The sequence below is a fragment of the Ambystoma mexicanum genome, chromosome 2p, assembly GCF_040938575.1.
Source record: "Ambystoma mexicanum isolate Mex_15411 chromosome 2p, UKY_AmexF1_1, whole genome shotgun sequence".
NCBI classification, from domain to species: Eukaryota; Metazoa; Chordata; class Amphibia; order Caudata; family Ambystomatidae; genus Ambystoma; species Ambystoma mexicanum.
In genome coordinates this window covers 103,214,409-103,234,907 of record NC_090923.1, presented here as the reverse complement: position 1 = coordinate 103,234,907, position 20,499 = coordinate 103,214,409, and the positions used below count along the sequence as shown (strand labels likewise).

At 43.1% G+C, this 20,499-nt stretch overlaps 1 protein-coding gene across 2 annotated transcripts in view; it reads right to left on the bottom strand.

Moving 5' to 3' along the window:
• SLC26A6 (solute carrier family 26 member 6) overlaps positions 1–20,499 on the bottom strand; it is a 453,283-nt gene that overhangs the window by 76,239 nt on the left and 356,545 nt on the right. For both annotated transcript variants that reach the window (XM_069643342.1, XM_069643341.1), the window contains exon 16: positions 11,643–11,777. In XM_069643342.1, the coding sequence (XP_069499443.1) occupies positions 11,643–11,777 (135 nt within the window). The remainder of the gene's footprint in view (positions 1–11,642; positions 11,778–20,499) is intronic.

Genomic DNA, 20,499 nt, shown 5'->3' with positions numbered 1-20,499 from the left:
AAACTACACAAATATGGCACTCATCAGACATGTAGGTGATGCACATATCAATTACGGTAGATAATGCATGCATATATCTTCTTTCAAAACAAAACAAAAATGTGTTCTCTTTAAATCGACATAGCAATAGTGCCAAAAGTCCATTCTGCTTCCGAGCAGCTTAACCTGCAAATCCTCAAATGGTTAAGCTGCTCCTGCAGCCTGGACTTTTAGCAATACGGCTATGTTGATTTAAAGAGAACAAATGTCTTTGCAAAGATAGCAAGGTACAACATTGACCCCAATTTAACCTCCACACCCTCAGCAAGATCCTTATTTAGTAGAGATCCAAGTCGCTGACTTCAGTCAAACTGTCCAATCTTTACCAAGAGTGCAGTGAAGTGGACATACACATCCTGACCAATGTCTCCTTCCTGAGCCACATCACTGTGATAAGAACCTCCAAACTACTGCCGGCAATCTAACCTCGCTCGTCCTCACTAAAATCCCCCCGCCCTGAAGGATCCATCCAAACCACTAACCTCAACTGTCATCCATGTCCTCACTAAAACCACTGTTAAGTGGCCTTCCAAACCATTGACCTCAATCTATCTCCCTGACCTGGTCATGATCACTCTGAAGAGCATATGCAAGATGCTGATCCCAATCCCCTGCAACATACTCACTAATATCACTATGAAGACTACTTCACAGTTACTGACCCTAATCCAACCTTCTCATCCTCATCAAAGCCACTGTGAGTAGAACAACCAAACTACTGATGCCAATCTAACGGATTCGGTCAAAATGACCGAATCCAAATGACCTACACCACCAAATTACCTAAAATAGATACTACTAACTGTCCTACTGACTAAATGTTTGTAGGACATTTTGTAGTATCTATTTGGTGGTGTAGGTCATTTTTTGTTTTTGGGTCAGAACAGCTGCGGGGTATCCCCCCAAGCACCCTGCTCACTATACTATACAGTATAGTGAGCGGGGGTTGCAGGGGACACCCCCTCAGCTGTTCCGACCACAATAAAGTAAAAATAATAAAAGGCTGCGGGGGCTGCGGGGAAGTCCCCTGCAACACCCTGCTCACTATACCATACAGTATAGTGAGCAGGGGTTGCGAAGGACACCCCTGCAACTGACCCGAGCAAAAAAAAAAGAAAAGGACCCTGTGGGGCCGGTTCCTGATCACGGAAGTGAAAGGGAACTGGCGTCGCAGTGACCAGCGAAACGGAAGGAAAGGTAAGTAGGGGGGTAGGGGTGGGGGTGTAAGGTGTTTAGGGCTTCTATAGATTTGGGGTTGTTTTACTTTGGATGACCGAATGGGAAATGTACGAACAATTTTGTATTATGTACATTTCTCATGCAGTCATTTCCATCACAAACTTTTCAGTCACGGTAAAACAACCCCAAATCAATCTAACAGCCATGTCCTGAGCTTTACCCCAGTAAAGAGGTTATCCAAACTACTGACCTTCGTATAACCTCACTGTGCTCACCATAATCACTGCAAGATGGTATCCATCCTACTGCTGACCTCTACCCAACCTCTCATTTCCCACTGAGACCATTGAGAAGAGAGTCAAATGCTAACCTCTAAATGACCCTGCTGCAAACAACCTCTGAATTTCTACTATACTTGATATAGAAACCTTATGTGATGAAGAGCATTTGACATATCCAGTTCTTTCTCAACCTATTAAAAACTAACCACGATCTAGACCACACATCAGTCCTATAAGAAAAGTATCTAATGTGCCTAAAGGGACAACAACAAGAGACTACTTCCTTGTTCTTTTTTGTTGTTGTTGTAACTCATTATTTCCAAATAATAATCGTACAGTTTGTAGAAGTATATCAATAATATATATATATTTTTTTTAATATAAAAAAAGAAAAATCATCACAAGAAGAAAATCAATAATAAATAATATTACATGTTTACCTGTTAACACACGCTTCTTCATACAAAATAACACAAAAATATTTTAACACAATGCTTTATCATCAGCCCACATTTGGCCCGGACAGACCAGGTCTTGGGAGCCTAGCTCAGGGGCTCGCCTTGGAAGCAAGAGAACACGGAGCAACACAGGTTCGATCCCCGGTTCCGGATTAGAAACCTCTGGGTATTAAGCGCGTTATAAATAACCTATTATATCATATCATAGTTATAAATGCTTACTAATGAAGAGACATAGTAATATTAACCCTTTAAAACCAACTAAACCCCCAAACTGGTAGCGCAAGTCAATCACAGTTTTATTGACTAGAGGTATAATCCATTCTTACATTTAGTGACAGTTACACTTTTCAATATGGTATACTATAAAACATACAATGTACAGTTGTGGCAGAACTGACAAAATGAATAAATCCACAATAAGTATGCTGACAGTGGAAACGTATCTTTCCACATTGGACTCACACTTAAACGACGTTCTCTTGTACGAGATGCATCATTATGCCCTTCTCAGGGCCCTCTCATTCAAGGACCAACTATGCATCTCTTTATGCCATATCTTCCAATTAGGATGGGCGTCTGACCACTCGAATAAGGTGATCATTCGTTTAGCCAAAGTGCAACCGAGGCATATTACATGAGGACCGGAGAAGCAAACCTAGGTAGCACTGCTCGCAACCGAGGCATATTACATGAGGACCGGGGAAGTAAACCTAGGTAGCACTATTCGCAACCGAGGCATATTACATGTGGACTGGGGAAGTAAACCTAGGTAGCACGGCTCGCAACCGAGGCATATTACATGAGGACTGGGGAAGTAAACCTAGGTAGCACTGCTCGCAACCGAGGCATATTACATGAGGACCGGGGAAGTAAACCTAGGTAGCACTGCCAGCAACCGAGGCATATTACATGAGGAAACCTAGGTAGCACTGCTCGCAACCGAGGCATATTACATGAGGACCGGGAACGTAAACCTAGGTAGCACTGTTCGCAACCGAAGCGTATTACATGAGGACCGGTGAAGTAAACCTAGGTAGCACTGCTCGCAACCGAGGCATATTACATGAGGACCGGGGAAGTAAACATAGGTAGCACTGCTTGCAACCGAGGCATATTACATGAGGACCGGGGAAGTAAACCTAGGTAGCACTGCTCGCAACCAAGGCATATTACATGAGGACCGGGGATGTAAACCTAGGTAGCACTGCTGGCAACCGAGGCATATTACATGAGGACCAGGGAAGTAAACCTAGGTAGCACTGCTCACAACCGAGGCATATTACATGAGGACCGGGGAAGTAAACCTAGGTAGCACTGCTCACAACCGAGGCATATTACATGAGGACCAGGGAAGTAAACCTAGGTAGCACTTCTGGGGGTCAATTATCCTTTGTAGATCAAAACGGATGAGTATTTGGACATAAACTAAAAACGTTGATAGGAGATGCTTCTCTTTTAGTAAAATGCCAGTGCAGCTCTCACAGCTAATTTAATTAATTGCATATACAGGTGGGGCATTGCAGTTTCGCTGCTATGGCGTCTGCCCACATCACTGAATTACATAGTTATATATATATATTTTAAAGCAATTGTCCTGCGCCCCTAATTGTTTTTCAAATGAACACTGAAAATACATAATTACTGAATAGGAACAATGATTATAGAGATACACCTATTAATTAATAGCATGAAATAACATTTATAAAATTTAAAAAAGGTTTATTTTTTATGGGTCCCACTATTCATAAATATGAGTAAAATTGAATCAGGAGATGTGAGATTCATGAGAGCTGACACATGGCCAATGTTTCGCATTTAGTGCTTTGTCAAGGCCTAAAAATGTTGCACGTAGCCATGCTTACTACAGTTTACTCGCTCTCTTCAACAGCGATCTGTATAAGCGGACATAACCAAATGCTGAAGTGGAAAAAAGAAGCATCTGCAAGCCCACATTTGGGGAACATTGCCAATTGAGATGGGGCCTTCTTTTGTTTAGCTAATGGTGTTATGTATGTCCTATGCAGAATGTTATGTTGCATTTGTTTAAGGAAGTTGCGCAATACTTTCTTTGCATGTATGCAGATCGACACCCATTCTCTACTACAAAACTCTCTTCCAATGTCCGCCTCCCATTTCTTCTTACATTTCAGCTTGGTTTGCGGTTTGTCCAAATAAGTTGCCATATATAAATGGGAGACCAATCGCGGCCCTGTCCCAATTTCTTTTACCCTAGAGAACAGGCTCCTTAGGAAGACCCGCCCAACTAAGCCTAGCGAAGTGCAGAAACCTGCCACTTTGCAAACCATGGGCCTCATCCCTCATCGGGAGTTGCGCGGTAGCCCTTAAATGCGGCAGTAACGCTATTACTGCCACACTTAAGTGCTGGTCAGATTATGAGTTGAGCAGCATGTTTACAGTTTTACTAGCAGCTTTTGCTGGAGGTAAAGATCCTGCTTTCCGTCTGTTTTTCGGTGCTATTAGCGTAGCGCTAATAGCACCCCCCAACCCCATTGAGTCCAAAGGACCCAATGGGGAATGGGAACTTACTACTACTTGAGATCCAGCACAGATTGTGATAGCGGTAGCGAGTAACGAGTAGTGGTAACACTATTTGTGCTTGCGGTATCTCAGCTGTATTACCGCGGGGATACTTCCAGGGCTCTGATAGAGCCCCACATCTTTCGGTCATTTCCACAAATGTATTTAAATCATCTAGACTGGAAAGATCTCTCACAATTGTATACCCATGGAACCTTCGAGTTCTAAAGCAAACCTTTTCAAATGAAGGCACATTCCTATGGTAACGCTTTGTGATGAATCTGAGATGCCATCCTTTAATCCCTGGGGGGAACTTTTTCTATAGGGTCAGGGGGTGGGTCCGTAGTACAATATGGTGCACTGAGGGACAATTGCATGGGGATCCCTTTATGGAATTGGGACTGATTGTTCTCAGAGAAAGCAGTATTCTTCCGCCTTAGTACACCCAGTCCCCCTCCTTTGTAGGCAAAACCAATATGACCTGTTGCAAGGTTGGTGACTCTAATATACTTGAAAACCTTCACCTATTAGAAAATACTGAATGTCCTGCCTCAGAGGGGAAAACCAGTACTGGGACGAGAAAGATCACTCAGAGGAAACAAAGTGAGCAGTCTAGTCTTTTTCACAATGTCAAGTGCCTGAATTAACATGACTGGCCAGCGCGGGAGCTCAAAAGGAGCTGTGCTGTGAAGCTTGGGGAGAACAATCCTACAAGGAGGAATAGCTGGACGCCTGCACCGGGCGGGCAGAGAGAATCTGAGCAAGAAGCCACGAAGCGAGGAGAAGGAAAACCCAACGAAGATCGTGCAGGAAGGACTTACAGGGTTGTTGACAATACTTACCTCCAGGCGACCCCGGTACCCACAAGCCTCTTGCAAGGCAGGACGTGTAACCGGAGAAAGAGAGACGCCTGCGCAACCACCGCAGACCCCACCATTCATGAAGGATCTGCCAGAGCCTCAATGAGCAACTCAAGAGCTAGGGAAATGCTGGTACTGGTCAAAAGAGAGAGAAACGGTATGCAGGTTTACCAGAACATGGAGGCCATGGCAAGCTCGAGTGTGAATATAAAAGTTGGAAGAAGTGCGTCTTCGACCCTGAAGTTGCATATTTGGCAGGAGAGTGAACAAAGGGGCAACAAACTTGTGCAGTTGCATACTTGGCAGGAGAGTGAACCAAGGGGCAACAAACCTATGCGTGTCAGTGACCCACACCCAAATAGGCAAACGAGAAGCAGAGGGTCAGTTACCCTGGAGTTGCATACTTGGCAGGAGAGAGACCCAAGAGTGCCAATATGTTAGATAAAGGCATCATCCAACCCTTGCACTGCCCTAGAGCATGCAGAGCTGATGTCAAAAAGGTTGCTCACCAACTATCAGAAAGACTCCACCATTTTCTGGCATTTTATGTTTGGTTAGATAGCCTCTCAGAACTCGGATCAAATAAAGAAATTCCAAGAAGTAATGCACATCCGAATGACACAAACCCTGCAGCACAGGCCTCCACAGTGTAGTTTCCCATCGTTGACACATTGATCTAGTTCCAGGACCTATATGCAGTTCAGGATATGCCAGGCGACAGGCGGGAGCCATTCTGTTTTACATCCGCACAAGATGGCCACTAGTCACACCCACACTTGATTTTTCTTAACCGATCCTTAAGTATAGACAAGAACAACTGGCATCCGGACTGGAAACAGTTTGGACTGTTTGATCGATTCCTTCAGCAGCTGTGCGGTAGAGTAAGTATCCTCCTTTCATTAAGATTGTAGAGGAGGTCCCAAATAAAGCCTGCACTCCAATCGTCCATTTTGAAGTACCAGGAATGTTCACACCGAAGACATATGATGAGTAAATAAACCAGCAGAGAGCCGCAGTAAGGCTCTGTCCAGTACCTATCAGAAGAACAGCACCTATTGAAGTACCAATACCAATAAAACCATGGACAGTAAGGTATCCTTTGAGAAGACCATATCAACAAATGAAACGAAATGAAGATCGTCTGAGTACAGTCCCTGAAGAAACCAAAAAGGTCTTAATGGAAGACGAATGGTGACGTCACTAGAGCCCGGACTGACTCACCTATAGGGGAAATGACAACCAGAGAATGACGCAAAGGGACGAAACGCTATGAACAAGGATATTGTGAACCTAAAAGTGAAAGGACGATGTCAAAATGTAAGAAGCTTAAGTTGTAAGCATGGAAAAGATATGTGACCAGTTTACACCTGTACATATGCTTGGAACAGCAAGAAAGCTAAGAAAACCGTGCGGCTTGCTATGCTTAGTGGAAGGATAGTTCGGCAAGCGCCACTATAGATAATCTACCTCAAACGAAGTACATTATTATGAGTGTGTTTCCACTTTGCACGAGAAGCAGAATCAACCCAGGTTACTAACGGCCACACGAGAAAAGCTTCATATTTAGCAAAATCAAGAAGAGACGGCTGAAACGAAACTCAGGAGAGGCAACTCATGCCAGGAAAGCCAAGGTCGTACCAATAGAAGAGACGAACAGTAGCTACATTTAATTGAAAATAAGAACATAATATCCTGCCTCTGAATGGTCGAGATAAGAAGATGAAGGCAGGTGGTGGGTGAAAAGAGAATCAAATACACAAATTGAAGGAAAAGAGGCAAATTCACGGTGTCTGAACCACGTGACCAGCCGAGCAGGACGAAGCGAGAGCTCACATCTACAATGGCACAAAGCCATGCGAAGATATCAGAACTTTTCCAGACAGAAAATGTGGTTAAATAATTGACACATGGCTAGTAAAGTAGTGATTGATTGTAACAATGACTGGAAGAAGGCCGGGTAACTAAGGGGCACCTCTCATCTGGCGAACCATTCTGCGTGCTGCTACGCAAAGTGGAACAGTATGTATGGGGTTGGTGCAAATCCAATCACAATGGACCAAATAATCTAGGGTCCTATAGTTAGTAGGACCAATAGGACGTCGTACTTTTAGTGACCTCTGCAGTAGTCATTTTGAAGGAAGGGCTTAGATGCCCACCTGACAGTGATTACCTAATCCCCTCACTCTGTTACCATATACAGATATAGTACCTATATTAAAGTTACCTTTTCCTAACCTAGAATTCCATTGCAACTTTTGAGTGTTTCACGTCAATGATGACGAATTTTCAGTATAAATGCTATAATTTTTATGAAGTTCTTTGGAGTTGAATCGAGAAGGAAGATCGCACCATTACGGATATGTATAACTCCCTGTTTTTTGTACTTGTCATTAAACAGACTCCCTTTGCCAAACCGTGTGAGTTGTCCTTATTGATTGGTGTTGAAGTATAAAATCTGCACCCCCATCCATCTCACGGGTGCTGCTATCTTGTCTTAAAGTGCTTCTGAGCAAATCCCGACTCTATGGGCAGGTTGGGGGTCTCGGAGCACAAGATAAAGAACTGCAAGCCAAGTCTGGCTCTTTCTATTCTTAGCTGAGTATATTCAATTGTGATGTTCCCCCTTGGCCCTGTTCTCTCACCTTGGATCTTCCATGCCTACTTGCAGCGGCTTATTGGCCTCTTTGCTTCTGTCTCCTTCCCAGCCCCACAACAATGATACCCAGATCGCCTTTAAACTTTGATGTTCAACGCCAGGCGCCCTGCATATCTTTCTCACCTCATTGACTGGATGAAGGCTAACAGCTTATGCCTAAAAGTGTCTAAAACTGAAATAATGTACTTGACTCTCCTGTCCCTTCTTCCCAACCTTTTGCACTGTCATTATGGGCACTTCCCTCACTCCTGACATTTCTGCAAAAAACCTTAGTATCAACCTTGATGGTTTCCTTTCCACCGCTTCCAAAGTATAAGACGTCACCAAAAAATCACACGTTCACCTTCATCTGCTGAAGCACATCCCCCCCCCCTCCCGAACATGTCACATAAAGTGGAGGCGACAAGAGTCAGGGAACTTTCCCGTTTGCACTATTGCAACAGCCTCTTCTTAGGCCTTCCCAGACTCAAGTTACACAGAACAAGGCTCCTGAGATGATCTTGGGGTTGAGGCACGAGGACCACATCACCCCACCCCTAAGAGCATGTGGTTTCTGCATCACCCTCAACATTTTGGTATCATCCAATGAGCATACCAGGGAGCAGGGCCAGGATACATTACACTTAAAATCTCCAAGTGATGTTCTGCCAGGCTCTTAAGATCTGCAGGCTTTATGTTGCTCATCAGGAAACCCACCAAAATACATTGTTGCATGATCACGCAGGAGCTGTGATGTGCAATAAACTACCCACTATAGCCAGATCAATAGACAATCACCTGTTGTCCAATTAAAGGCTTGCATTTCTTCTGTTCAAAAATACATTTGAAATGTAAACTAGGTGCAAACCAGAGAAATTTACTTTCTCGGGATGACTCCTTGGTCTGCCTCTGTCCAGCTGTTTAGTTGACAAGGTTGCTGTGATTGCACTTAATTCTGTTAATGTATGACCTTTCCAACATCCCTTCCCTTCCGTTCCTGTGTACTTCCCGTGACTTATATGCAATTCACCCATGCCTTTGCACTTAACTAATTGGGAATGTTTCAAATATGTGAATAATCAGATTCTTACTTTCTTCCTATTCCTTCCGTTTCCTGCCCTCCTCCTGTACGAAGCAACAATATTCACAACTGGCGATGTATAAAACACCCACAATAAATTCATACATAAACTACAATGTACACCAAGATCTGCCTGCCATTATTGCCTTCCTTTATCACAGTCTTTACCCAGTGTGACGGTCGAGGGTTCAAAAGAGGTCTTGAGTCCAAATTCTAATTGATATATTTTATTGTCACTGTGATTGGGGTTAAGCAAACAATAGAGGGGTGTGTGACAAATTGCCTGCCATACTACAAGGAATTTTCACTTGCTTAGGACAGTGGTCCTCAGCCATTCCCTCTCTCCTTTGAATCAGGGTCACATCCATGTTTATGTTTGTTTATGTTTAATGCATATAACGCACAACAACCTGCAGGCATCAGGGCGCACATGGAACATAAAATCAAAGACTACTAACAACACTGACAGACAGTAGGGGGGAAGTAGCAACGGGATAATGAATCGAACAGAATAGAGATCCTAGCCGTTGGTCAAGCAGGAATTCTAGTTAAATAGTTGCATTTTAAGCCATTTATGAAACGCTGGGAGACTCTTCTCTGTACGCATCTTGACTGGGAGATCATTCCAGGCGAGTGTTGCTATGACCGGGAATGACCGACCCCTACCGCAGGTTCTTTTGACCTTAGGACAGACAAGATGTTAGGTGTTGCTAGATCTTGTTGTTGAAATATGACATGCAATTCAACATGTACACTTTGAAGCTCATTTATACCTTAAAAGGCCCTCGAAACCCACTCAGAAACTCACTCACTTCTATCAATCATCTGCTTGGTCAAATCATGGAGAGTCAACAGGCTTAGTGACGCCACATTCAATACCCTCCGGAGCAACACCAGCAAAATCATGAAACACATCATGCCACACATCCGTTCCCAACACCTCACATGTTTACAAGATCAGAAAGAGCAAAATGCCTCGTAAATTAGAAGCTAACTTGTCAAGTAATTGGACAGGTTGCAACATGATTGGGATCCTTCGAGGTATTCTTCAACTTACCGATGGCCATTGATTTTCTGATTCTCTACCTGAAATCTTTGCAGTCCGATTTAGACTATTACTAATCCAATCAACGTCTCTGCTTTACCGTTCATTCAAGGAGTTGACGATTAGAATTCACAAGCCTTACCTAACTAATGACTTCCTTTTTGTTTACACATAAATCTTTCATTTCCATCATTTTAATCATAGATGAACTTTCACTTCTTGATGAAAAAAAAATGAAATGCCTCTTTTTAAGTCCTGGAAGTTCATGGCTAAACTCTCAAGAAAAGTTACTTTGTAGCTCTAGTGACTAGGGATAGAGTAAGGATTCGATTTATAGGTATTACTAAGAGTCTAATTAAGCCTTAATTTGAAAATTGCCTATGACTGAATCGTTGTGCTTTTGTTATCTCCTCTTAATGTTAAAAAGAGTTGCATTTGTTTGTAAACATTTTAATTGCGAGAACTTTAAAGTGTTGTGTAATCCCCTTGCTCGTTGCCTAAATTTGAGGCTATATATGTGTATCATGTGCTTATCTAGTAATTAGTATCCTAGGTTTTTTAGGCATATTTGTTTCATTAATAAATATCATATTTGTATACGTCTGTGTGGACATTCAATTACTTGTTGACTTTATTTGATGTCAGCTGTACCTGCCACCAAGCCCCTGATCTCCTATGTCTGAGCCTTACTGCTCAGCCAACGCTACCAGGGAGTTTGGTTACACCAACGTGTGAAAATCTCTTGTAGGTCCACGGCAGAACTGCAGCTTTCCAGAACTCCACCCAGAAGACATCAAACATCAGGACACTGCACCTGTGCAGCCAATTTAGATAACCTGCCAAAGTATCCTAGCAGCTGAACACACTTTCCTCTATGCTCACAACAAAGAACAACTAGAAACTGGCTAGAATGCAGGGGTCAACGCACTTCTGGTCTGTACTCACCAAGTAGGCAGCAAAGCTATCTTTCATTTTCCCTCTTCCTCCACTAACCTAACATACCCCCTGCCTTTCAGATCCACCTGATCATATGGAGACCTTAAAGATTGCTGTGGAGCACAGCATAAATACCAGCAACATAAGCTAACTTAACGTATTGCCTCATCACTGCCTGTCTGGATGGAAAACTCAAATAAATTCAACCCTGTGTTACGATTCCAAAACGCGGTATCTGCAGAAACCAAAATTCACCCTCCCAAGAGTTGTCTTGTATGCTGCTTCCAGAGCTTTGAGCAATTTCCTTTCTCCCCCATCTCACTGCACCTGTGTAGATCTGCATGCTTCCTAGATGAAAGTCATGACGTGGTCCTTCTCCCAAGCTTTCCAATAAATATATGCCATACATCTCATGGACACCATAATGCCTGAAAGATCAGGCAAACTGGTCGCTTGATTTAAGCATAATCCATGTCCTTTTAGTTCTATTGGTCCACCTGTATCCTGAGCAGGTGACCTCTGCCACCCTTGACTTTGCACCTTGCAACAAACCAGGAGGAACTGAGCGTAAAACAACAATGGCCTACCTTGACAATCTTTTGCTCTTCAATGGTAGCGACGTGCATTTTCCTGGCTCGTTTCTCTTCTTTCTCCCATCGTTTCCTCAGAAGTTTAATGGCTCTTCTTTTCTTCTCGATGAGCTTGTCCACATCAACGCCACTCTGGAAAGGAGAGAGCAAGTCACTGCTATTAAATGCCTGATCAGGCTGTAGGTGTATCCGTAACATTCTGCACCATATAACGCCCATGGAGAGAGGGGCCTCTGAAAAGCTAGTGGAAGAGGGTTCGCTTCATTTGTACTGTGCTTTATTAATATTGGCGCCTGTGGAGTGTGGAGAGAGGGGCCCGTGCAAAGCAACAAAGCGCACTTATTCTACCTTGGATGTCCTGGATCAAGTACCCTGTTCAAGCCTGCTGTTTTCCCCATCGTGCCTAGAAACACTTGTGTACAGGCGTGTTATAAATGGTTCCATGTGATTTCATCGCCTGCAGTTTAATCGCAGGGTTTTTTACCGTGGATTTTTTTTCTAAAAAAATCATCGATTTTTTTTTACCCCCACCAAACCTCCTATCCCCTTTAATTATTTTTATATCCCCGTACACCCACAAACAATTTATCTAATTTTTTAACCCCCCCAAAAAATGTGATTTTTTTTCAAAAAAAAAATCTGCGGCAAAAAACCCAGCGAAAAAACATCCAGCGATGAAATTACGTTGTACCGTTATAAATGCCACATCATATCATATCATACCCCTCATTGAGTCTCTACTTGAAATCATGGACTTGAAGTCCATGGGGAGCGACCATAGCTTTGAAAGGTGCGTGTGCCTACTACTTGGACATCCCTAATTTGATGTTAATTATTGGGAAACAGCTTGAGCTAGCGCAACCTCTGAAGAGTGCCCAATACGCTTTGCATGCTGACCGTGTATACTTTGAAACTTGGATACTGGTCCTCTATGGGACAACTGTATTGGTGTTTTAATAACATGACACTGTACAACTGTGATGACATTTGTGTATAATGTCTGCATAGTGCACATATCATTAGCATATTAATAGCTGTGTTGGCTATTGCATGTATTGTCAGCATCTTACATCAACATTTATTTCCTGGATGAAGGATCTTTTTGAGAAATTGTTTTTCTTATTGTTGATATTGCAGAATTGATAGAGATAATTTGGGAGGCAATATCTGATAATTTGGAGGCAATATCTGATTTCATTGTGGACGTGTGCTTTTGGTGAGAAATCTTTCCAGCCTTATTGTTTATCATCGAGAAAATTCTATTTCATATCAGGCAATATGTGTTTCAATGCAAATGTGGAAGAGTATTGCTGATATACCCGGTGATGGGACACATATACAATGAAGGAGCCCTTCATGATCATACCTGCCTGTCACTTGCTATATACTTGCTATATACTCGTGCGCATCCTGTTGATTACCAGCCAGAACTACCTGTTATATATGTAAATCAGATTTCCTTTCCACACTTGAGACTTCACACTTGAGTGGTGCACAATTACTTTTTTTAGAAGTACATTTAGGTGTGCAACGTTTTATAAGCATACCGTAGTTAATTGGCAAACATGCAAGGGGTAGTGACACCCAATTATTTCTTCGAGAACCAAGATGATCCCATGTTGGCAGTAACAATTCATGGCGTGGAATTTAAAATGGTGATAGATTTGGGTGCTAAATACACCTTAATGCTGAAGAAAATGATTGAAAGCCAATTACTCAAGAATGTTCATCTCATTAAGCCAGTAGCTAATGGTGGGGAATGAATTGAAGTACTAGGTTGTTTTTGGTCCACCATACAATTTAAAGATTGAATGGTCAAAGGAAAGGTATACGTATTGGATAAAGGTACACATCCGTTGTTGAGTTGGACTCATCAAAAGAGACTACGAATAAAGTTAGACCCCAATGCTGAAGAGATGGTGTATGTAGTTGATGAAATGATTGGGGGTGTATCCTCAGTTGGTGATTTGATGAACGTTGAATCTCATGAGGTTTTTAGAGACCGATTTGATTGTTTAATAAATTACATGCACAGAAGTAGGATGAAACCGCACTCTCTTCCAGGACTACAAAAGGCTAGACCTACTCCCATAAATCTCAGACAGAGGGCCTCATTACACGGTAGGCGGTAACCATGGCGCTATTAGCACCATGGTTGCCGCCGGTACCGTACTGAGTCCGCCATGGTGAATGGCGGAATTATCGCCCTATTCCAAGGTGTGTGGGGCGGTAATTCCCCATTCACCATGGCACTTCCCCATTCCCATTTGAGCCCCCATAGGGCTCAATGGGAATGGGGAAGGCGGCAATTACGGTACCGCAAATTGTGGTACCATAATTGCCTCCAAGGTCCCTTTGCGGGCCCGTTCCTTAACGGCTGGTAAAACCAGCCATTGAGGTCGGGTCCCGCGAAGGGACCTCGTAGTAAGGCGGTAAGGGTTTACCGGTACCGGTACCCTTACCGGTAAAGGTAAACCCTTACCGCATTCCGTGTAATGAGGCCCAGAAAGTCAAAGATGAACTTGAAGAAATAGAGAAGTATGGTGTTATTTAGAGGGCTAAGTCCTCTGAATGGGTTTAGCCCCTGGTGATTGTACACAAACCCAATGGACAACTAAGACTTTGTATCGATTTGGGGTCGGTGAATCGCTCTGTTATACCTGATAGGCATCCATTACCAAACATTACGGAATTGTTAGGCACAATGAAAGGGGTAAAAATCATGAGCACTCTAGATTTCAGATCTGCCTACCATCAAATAGCTCTTCATCCGGATTCTATGAATTTCACCGCATTCATTACACCTGAGGGTCTATTCCAGTGTAAACACATGCCTTTTTACTTAGTGTCTGCTGCTGCGGTCTTCCATAGGGTGATGTATCAAATGTTGAGTGAAATCAAGGGGGTTCTATGTTTTTAAAATGATGTGCTAGTTTCTGCCCAATCCAGGGAAGAGCCTAAAGAAAGTTCTTGATATTTCTCTGGAATATGTTTTGACTCCTAAAACCACAATTCAGTATTTAGGACATGAGATTGTTGAAAATGGTATAAGACCCAAATTGGAACTTGTGAATAATATTTTGGGTTTTCCCAATCGCACAAATAAGGCTCAGGTTATTTCCTTTTTGGGAATGGCAGGGTATTACTTAAAATGCATTCCGTGATTAGCCACAAAATGAGGAAATTATTGAATAAAGGTGAACAATTCCAATGGGATCATAGTTGTGAAACTGAATTTAAGGCTATCTACAGTGCTATAAATAAAGCCCCAACACTCTGTAGCTATGATCCCAGTAGGAGATCTATAGTAACAACAGATGCCAGTAATCAGGTTTAGGAGCTGTGCTAACACAAGTGTATGAGGGTAAGGAATATACTAGGTCTTTTGCTTTGTGAGCGTTAAAAGAAACCAAAAAAATACTCAACAATTGAGAAAGAGTTGTTGGCAGTCAAATGGGCCATGGATAAGTTTCAGCCATTTTCATTGGGCATGAAATTTACGATTCGCTAGGACCATAAACCTTTAAAAGACATTTTAACTTCCACGGGTCTAGACAAGGTATCCTCCAGGATTAGGAAGTGGATGGCCAGTCTGCAGAATTATGTTTGGGAGATGGAGTATGTACCAGGGGTCAAAAACATAGCTGCAGATTGTTGGTCTCGATTGACCAATGTGGTTGGGGAACAAGGTGCAAACGATGAAGACATAGATGATAAAGTGTTAGTAATTGAAATGAACCAGGATGTGGTGTTAGAGGAAGAATGGCGGGAAGCCATGTCAGAAGATGAGGTATTGAGGGACATCAAAGAACATATTGAATGTAGAATGAAAAGCAACAAAATAAGGCAAGGTGTTTCTATACCTGATGCCATGATACTAGTATTTGATGAGCTAAACTGGAACGGAGATATGTTGATGAGGGGAGACAAGTGAGTTTCTCCTCAAGGTGTGAGAAACAAAATACTGGCTAGAGCACAAGAAAGCCATCAGGTATGACAAAAACGAAGCAGTTGTTGAGATAAGAATTTTGGTGGCCGGGCACAGATGTACAAGTGAAGAGGTTGGTGAGAGAATATCATATCTGTGAAGAATCTAGGAAAACCTTTGTCACGAGGACGGAGCCAATGATATTAAAGTCCATTCCTGAAATCCCATGGGAGCAGGTAGGTTTGGATATTGTGGGACAGGTACAATGTCAAACAGGTTTAAATTACTGCAAGTTGTCTCATTGGGCGCAGACATCATAGGTACAAAATATTCATACAAGAGACTTTGTTAAATTTCTAGATGAGGTTTTCAAGAGGGAAGGATATCCGTCAAGTATCAATTCAGACAATGATGTGCAATTGGTGTCAGAGGAGATGGATAGATATTTAAAAAGCAGTGGGATTCAACATAATACATGTTCAATCTATCACCCCAAAACCAATGGGACAGTAGAACATTTTAATAGTGTCATCAAGGATTGCACCAGAGGGGCCATTGCTGAAGGGAGAGATTGGAGGAAAGCTGCAGATAAAGTGGGGGTAGTGAGCGTATAGGTTTACTGCTCATTCCACTACGGGCATTTCACCCTTTGAGATGCTCAGGGGCAGGAAGCCCAATACAAAAATGTATCCTCCTTGTCTTACAAGAGCAGGAGTAGAGAAACATGAATTTACAGAACATTAGAAATAACATTAGTAAGAAGCAATTACAGAATAAGAAGTGTTTTGATGTCCGGAAAGCTGTGAAAGAGAGGAAGTTTGTAGTAGGTGATGAAATGCGTATTAAACTGCGTCAAGGGACAAAGGAAGGTGTGGTGAGTTGTTCAGAACCGATCAAAGTGATAAAGGTGCTGCATGATACTGTCAGAACTTCTGATGGTGAAGTTTTGGAACCAAAATAGAGTGTGTTGCAGTCAGGATGATCAAGGGAAAAGGAATAATAGAATGGAGTTAAGTACTACATCTAGCAGTAAAGATACAGACTGACCAAGAAGTGAATGTATAAAGAGCCATCTGTCACCTTGGCTCGGGCTCACCTGGACTTTGACGTCGATGTTACTGGTGGAGGCTTTGGATTTTGAATTATCGGCAGAGATTTCTTCAGGAGCACACTTCTTTTTGAAGAGGTGGGGCCTGTTCCGGGAACTCGCCACCTTGGTTGGACCGTCAAAACAGTATCAACAAGAGTGACGTCCTCCCTGCACACTCCAGAAAGTGGAAAAATCCCAAAGGCACAAAAAACCCTGGTCGGTATTCCGGTGAGACGGGCAACTCCAAGAGATGATGAGGGTCCAAGGTGAATGGCATGGAGACTAGGACGAAGGAAATCCAAGGAAGCAGATGGGTAATGAAGAAAATCCGTCTTAGCAATAAGTGGAGAATGGGCTGTCCAGATGTCTAGCAGAGGAAGGCGGAATAGGCAAAAAATGTGCTACCAGGACTGAGAGCAGGATATGCGCCAACTTGCAAAGGGGACAGGAAGGAAGTGCAAGATAACAGGCTAAAGTCCGGTGAAAAAGAAGAGATGGTGTAGCCTACCATCAAATAGCTCTTCATCCGGATTCTATAAATTACACCGCATTCATTACACCTGAGAGTCTATTCCAGTGTAAACACATGCCCTTTGGCTTAGTGTCTGCTGCTGCGGTCTTCCATAGGGTGATGTATCAAATATTGAGTGAAATCAAGGGGGTTCTATGTTTTTAAGATGATGTGTTAGTTTCTGCCCAATCCAGGGAAGAGCCTAAAGAAAGTTCTTGATATTTCCCTGGAATATGTTTTGACTCCTAAAACCACAATTCAGTATTTAGGACAAGAGATTGCTGAAAATGGTATATGACCCAAATTGAAACTTGTGAATAATATTTTGGGTTTTCCCAGTCGCACAAATAAGGCTCAGGTTATTTCTTTTTTGGGAATGGCAGGGTATTACTTAAAGTGTATTCCGTGATTAGCCACAAAATGAGGAAATTATTGAATAAAGGTGAACAATTCCAATGGGATCATACTTGTGAAACTGAATTTAAGGCTATCTACAGTGCTATAAATAAAGCCCCAACACTCAGTAGCTATGATCCCAGTAGGAGATCTATAGTAACAACAGATGCCAGTAATCAGGTTTAGGAGCTGTGCTAACACAAGTGTATGAGGGTAAGGAATATACTATGGGGGTCATTACGACCCAGGCGCTAATTGCGCCAACTTTACCACCATGGTGTAAACTACGTTTACACCATGGTGGATGGCGGATTTACCGCCCCATTCCAAGGTGAGTGGGGCGGTAAATCCCCATTTCCCATTTTCCCTTCCCCATTCCCATTTTTGCCCCATAGGGCATAATGGGAGTGGGGAAGGCGCTAATTACGCCACCGTAAATTACGGTGGCGTAATTAGCATCATGGCAGGTAGCGCCATGGATTTTAACGGCTGCTAAAAGCAGCCGTTAAAATCAGAACAGGCGTTAAGGGTTAACGACGGCGTTAACCCTTAACGCCTGGGTCGTAATGAGGCCCTATGTCTTTTGCTTTGTGAGTGTTAAAAGAAACAGAAAAATTACTCAACAATTGAGAAAGAGTTGTTGGCAGTCAAATGGGCCATAGATAAGTTTCACCCATTTTCATGGGGCATGAAATTTACGATTCGCTCGGACCATAAACCTTTAAAAGACATTTTAACTTCCAAGGCTCTATACAAGGGCCCTCATTACGAGTTCGGCGGTAACCATGCTGCTATTGGCGGCATGGCTGCTGCCGAAATCGCGTCGGGGTCCGGGTCCTCGGAATGAGGACTTACCAGGCCATTCCGAGTTCGGGAGGCCCGGTAATTTCTCCCTCCAAGGACCCGAACACGGTCCTTGCCCATTCCCATTTCAGCCCACATAGGGCTGAATGGAAATGGGAGAGGGAGCAAACAACGGGCCATTACAAGATGACCCGTTGTTTGCTCCCTCTTCCCCCCGCTGGACCCGGTAAGCACGCCTGGTTTTCCCAGGCGTGCTTACCGTGTCCCGCGAGGGGAATTCGTAATGCGGCGGTACGGAGTGAACGGCGCCGGCACCTTTTACGGCGCCGTTCACTCCGTACCGCCACAGTCGTAATGAGGCCCAAGGTATCCTCCAAGATTAGGAAGTGGGTGGCCAGTCTGCAGAATTATGTTTGGGAGATGGAGTATGTACCAGGGGTCAAAAACATAGCTGCAGATTGTTGGTCTCGATTGACCAATGTGGTTGGGGAACAAGGTGCAAACGATGAAGACGTAGATGATAAAGTGTTAGTAATTGAAATGAATCAGGATGTGGTGTTGGAGGAAGAATGGCGGGAAGCCATGTCAGAAGATGAGGTATTGAGGGACATCAAAGAACATATTGAATGTATAATGAAAAGCAACACAATAAGGCAACGTCTTTCTATACCTGATGCCGTGATACTAGTATTTGATGAGCTAAGCTGGAAGGGAGATATGTTGATGAGGGGAGAAAAGTGAGTTGCTCCTCAAGGTGTGAGAAAAAAAATACTGGCTAGAGCACAAGAAGGCCTTCAGGGTATGACAAAAACTAACAGTTGTTGAGATAAGAATTTTGGTGGCCAGGCACGGATGTACAAGTGAAGAGGTTGGTGAGAGAATATCATATCTGTGAAGAATCTAGGAAAACCTTTGTCACGAGGACGGAGCCAATGATATTAATGTCCATTCCTGAAATCCCATGGGAGCAGGTAGGTTTGGACATTGTGGGACTGGTACAATGTCAAACAGGTTTAAATTACTGTATTGTATTAGTTGACAAGTTGTCTCATTGGGCGCAGACATCATAGGTGCAAAATATTTGTACAAGAGACTTTGTTAAATTCCTAGATGAGGTTTTCAAGAGGGAAGGATATCCGTCAAGTATCAGTTCAGACAATGATGTGCAATTGGTGTCAGAGGAGATGGATAGATATTTAAAAAAGCAGTGGGATTCAACATAATACATGTTCAATCTATCATCCCAAAACCAATGGGATAGTAGAACATTTTAATAGTGTCATCAAGGATTGCACCAGAGGGGCCATTGCTGAAGGGAGAGATTGGAGGAAAGCTGCAGATAAAGTGGGGGTAGTGAGCGTATAGGTTTACTCCTCATTCCACTACGGGCATTTCACCCTTTGAGATGCTCAGGGGCAGGAAGCCCAATACAAAAATGTATCCTCCTTGTCTTACAAGAGCAGGAGTAGAGAAACATGGATTTACAGAACATTAGAAATAACATTAGTAAGAAGCAATTACAGAATAAGAATAAGAAGTGTTTTGATTTCCGGAAAGCTGTGAAAGAGAGGAAGTTTGTAGTAGGTGATGAAATGCATATTAAACTGCCTCAAGGGACGAAGGAAGGTGTGGTGAGTTGTTCAGAACCGATCAAAGTGATAAAGATGCTGCATGATGCTGTCAGAACTTCTGATGGTGAAGTTTTGGAACAAAAATAGAGTGTGTTGCGGTCAGGATGACCAAGGGAAAAGGAATAATAGAATGGAGTTTAGTACTACATCTAGCAGTAAAGATACAGATTGACCAAGAAGTGAATGTTGCAGGGGCACCCTTCTTTTTGAAGAAACTCGCCACCTTGGTTGGACCGACAAAACAGTATCAACAAGAGTGGCGTCCTCCCTGCGCAGCCCAGAGAGTGGAAAAATCCCAAAGGCACAAAAAAAACCTGGTCGGTATTCCGGTGAGACAGGCAACTCCAAGAGATGATGAGAGGGTCCAAGGTGAATGGCATGGAGACTAGGATGAAGGAAATCCAAGGAAGCAGATGGGTAATGAAGAAAATCCGTCTTCGCAATAAGTGGAGAATGGGCTGTCCAGATGTCTAGCAGAGGAAGGCGCAATAGGC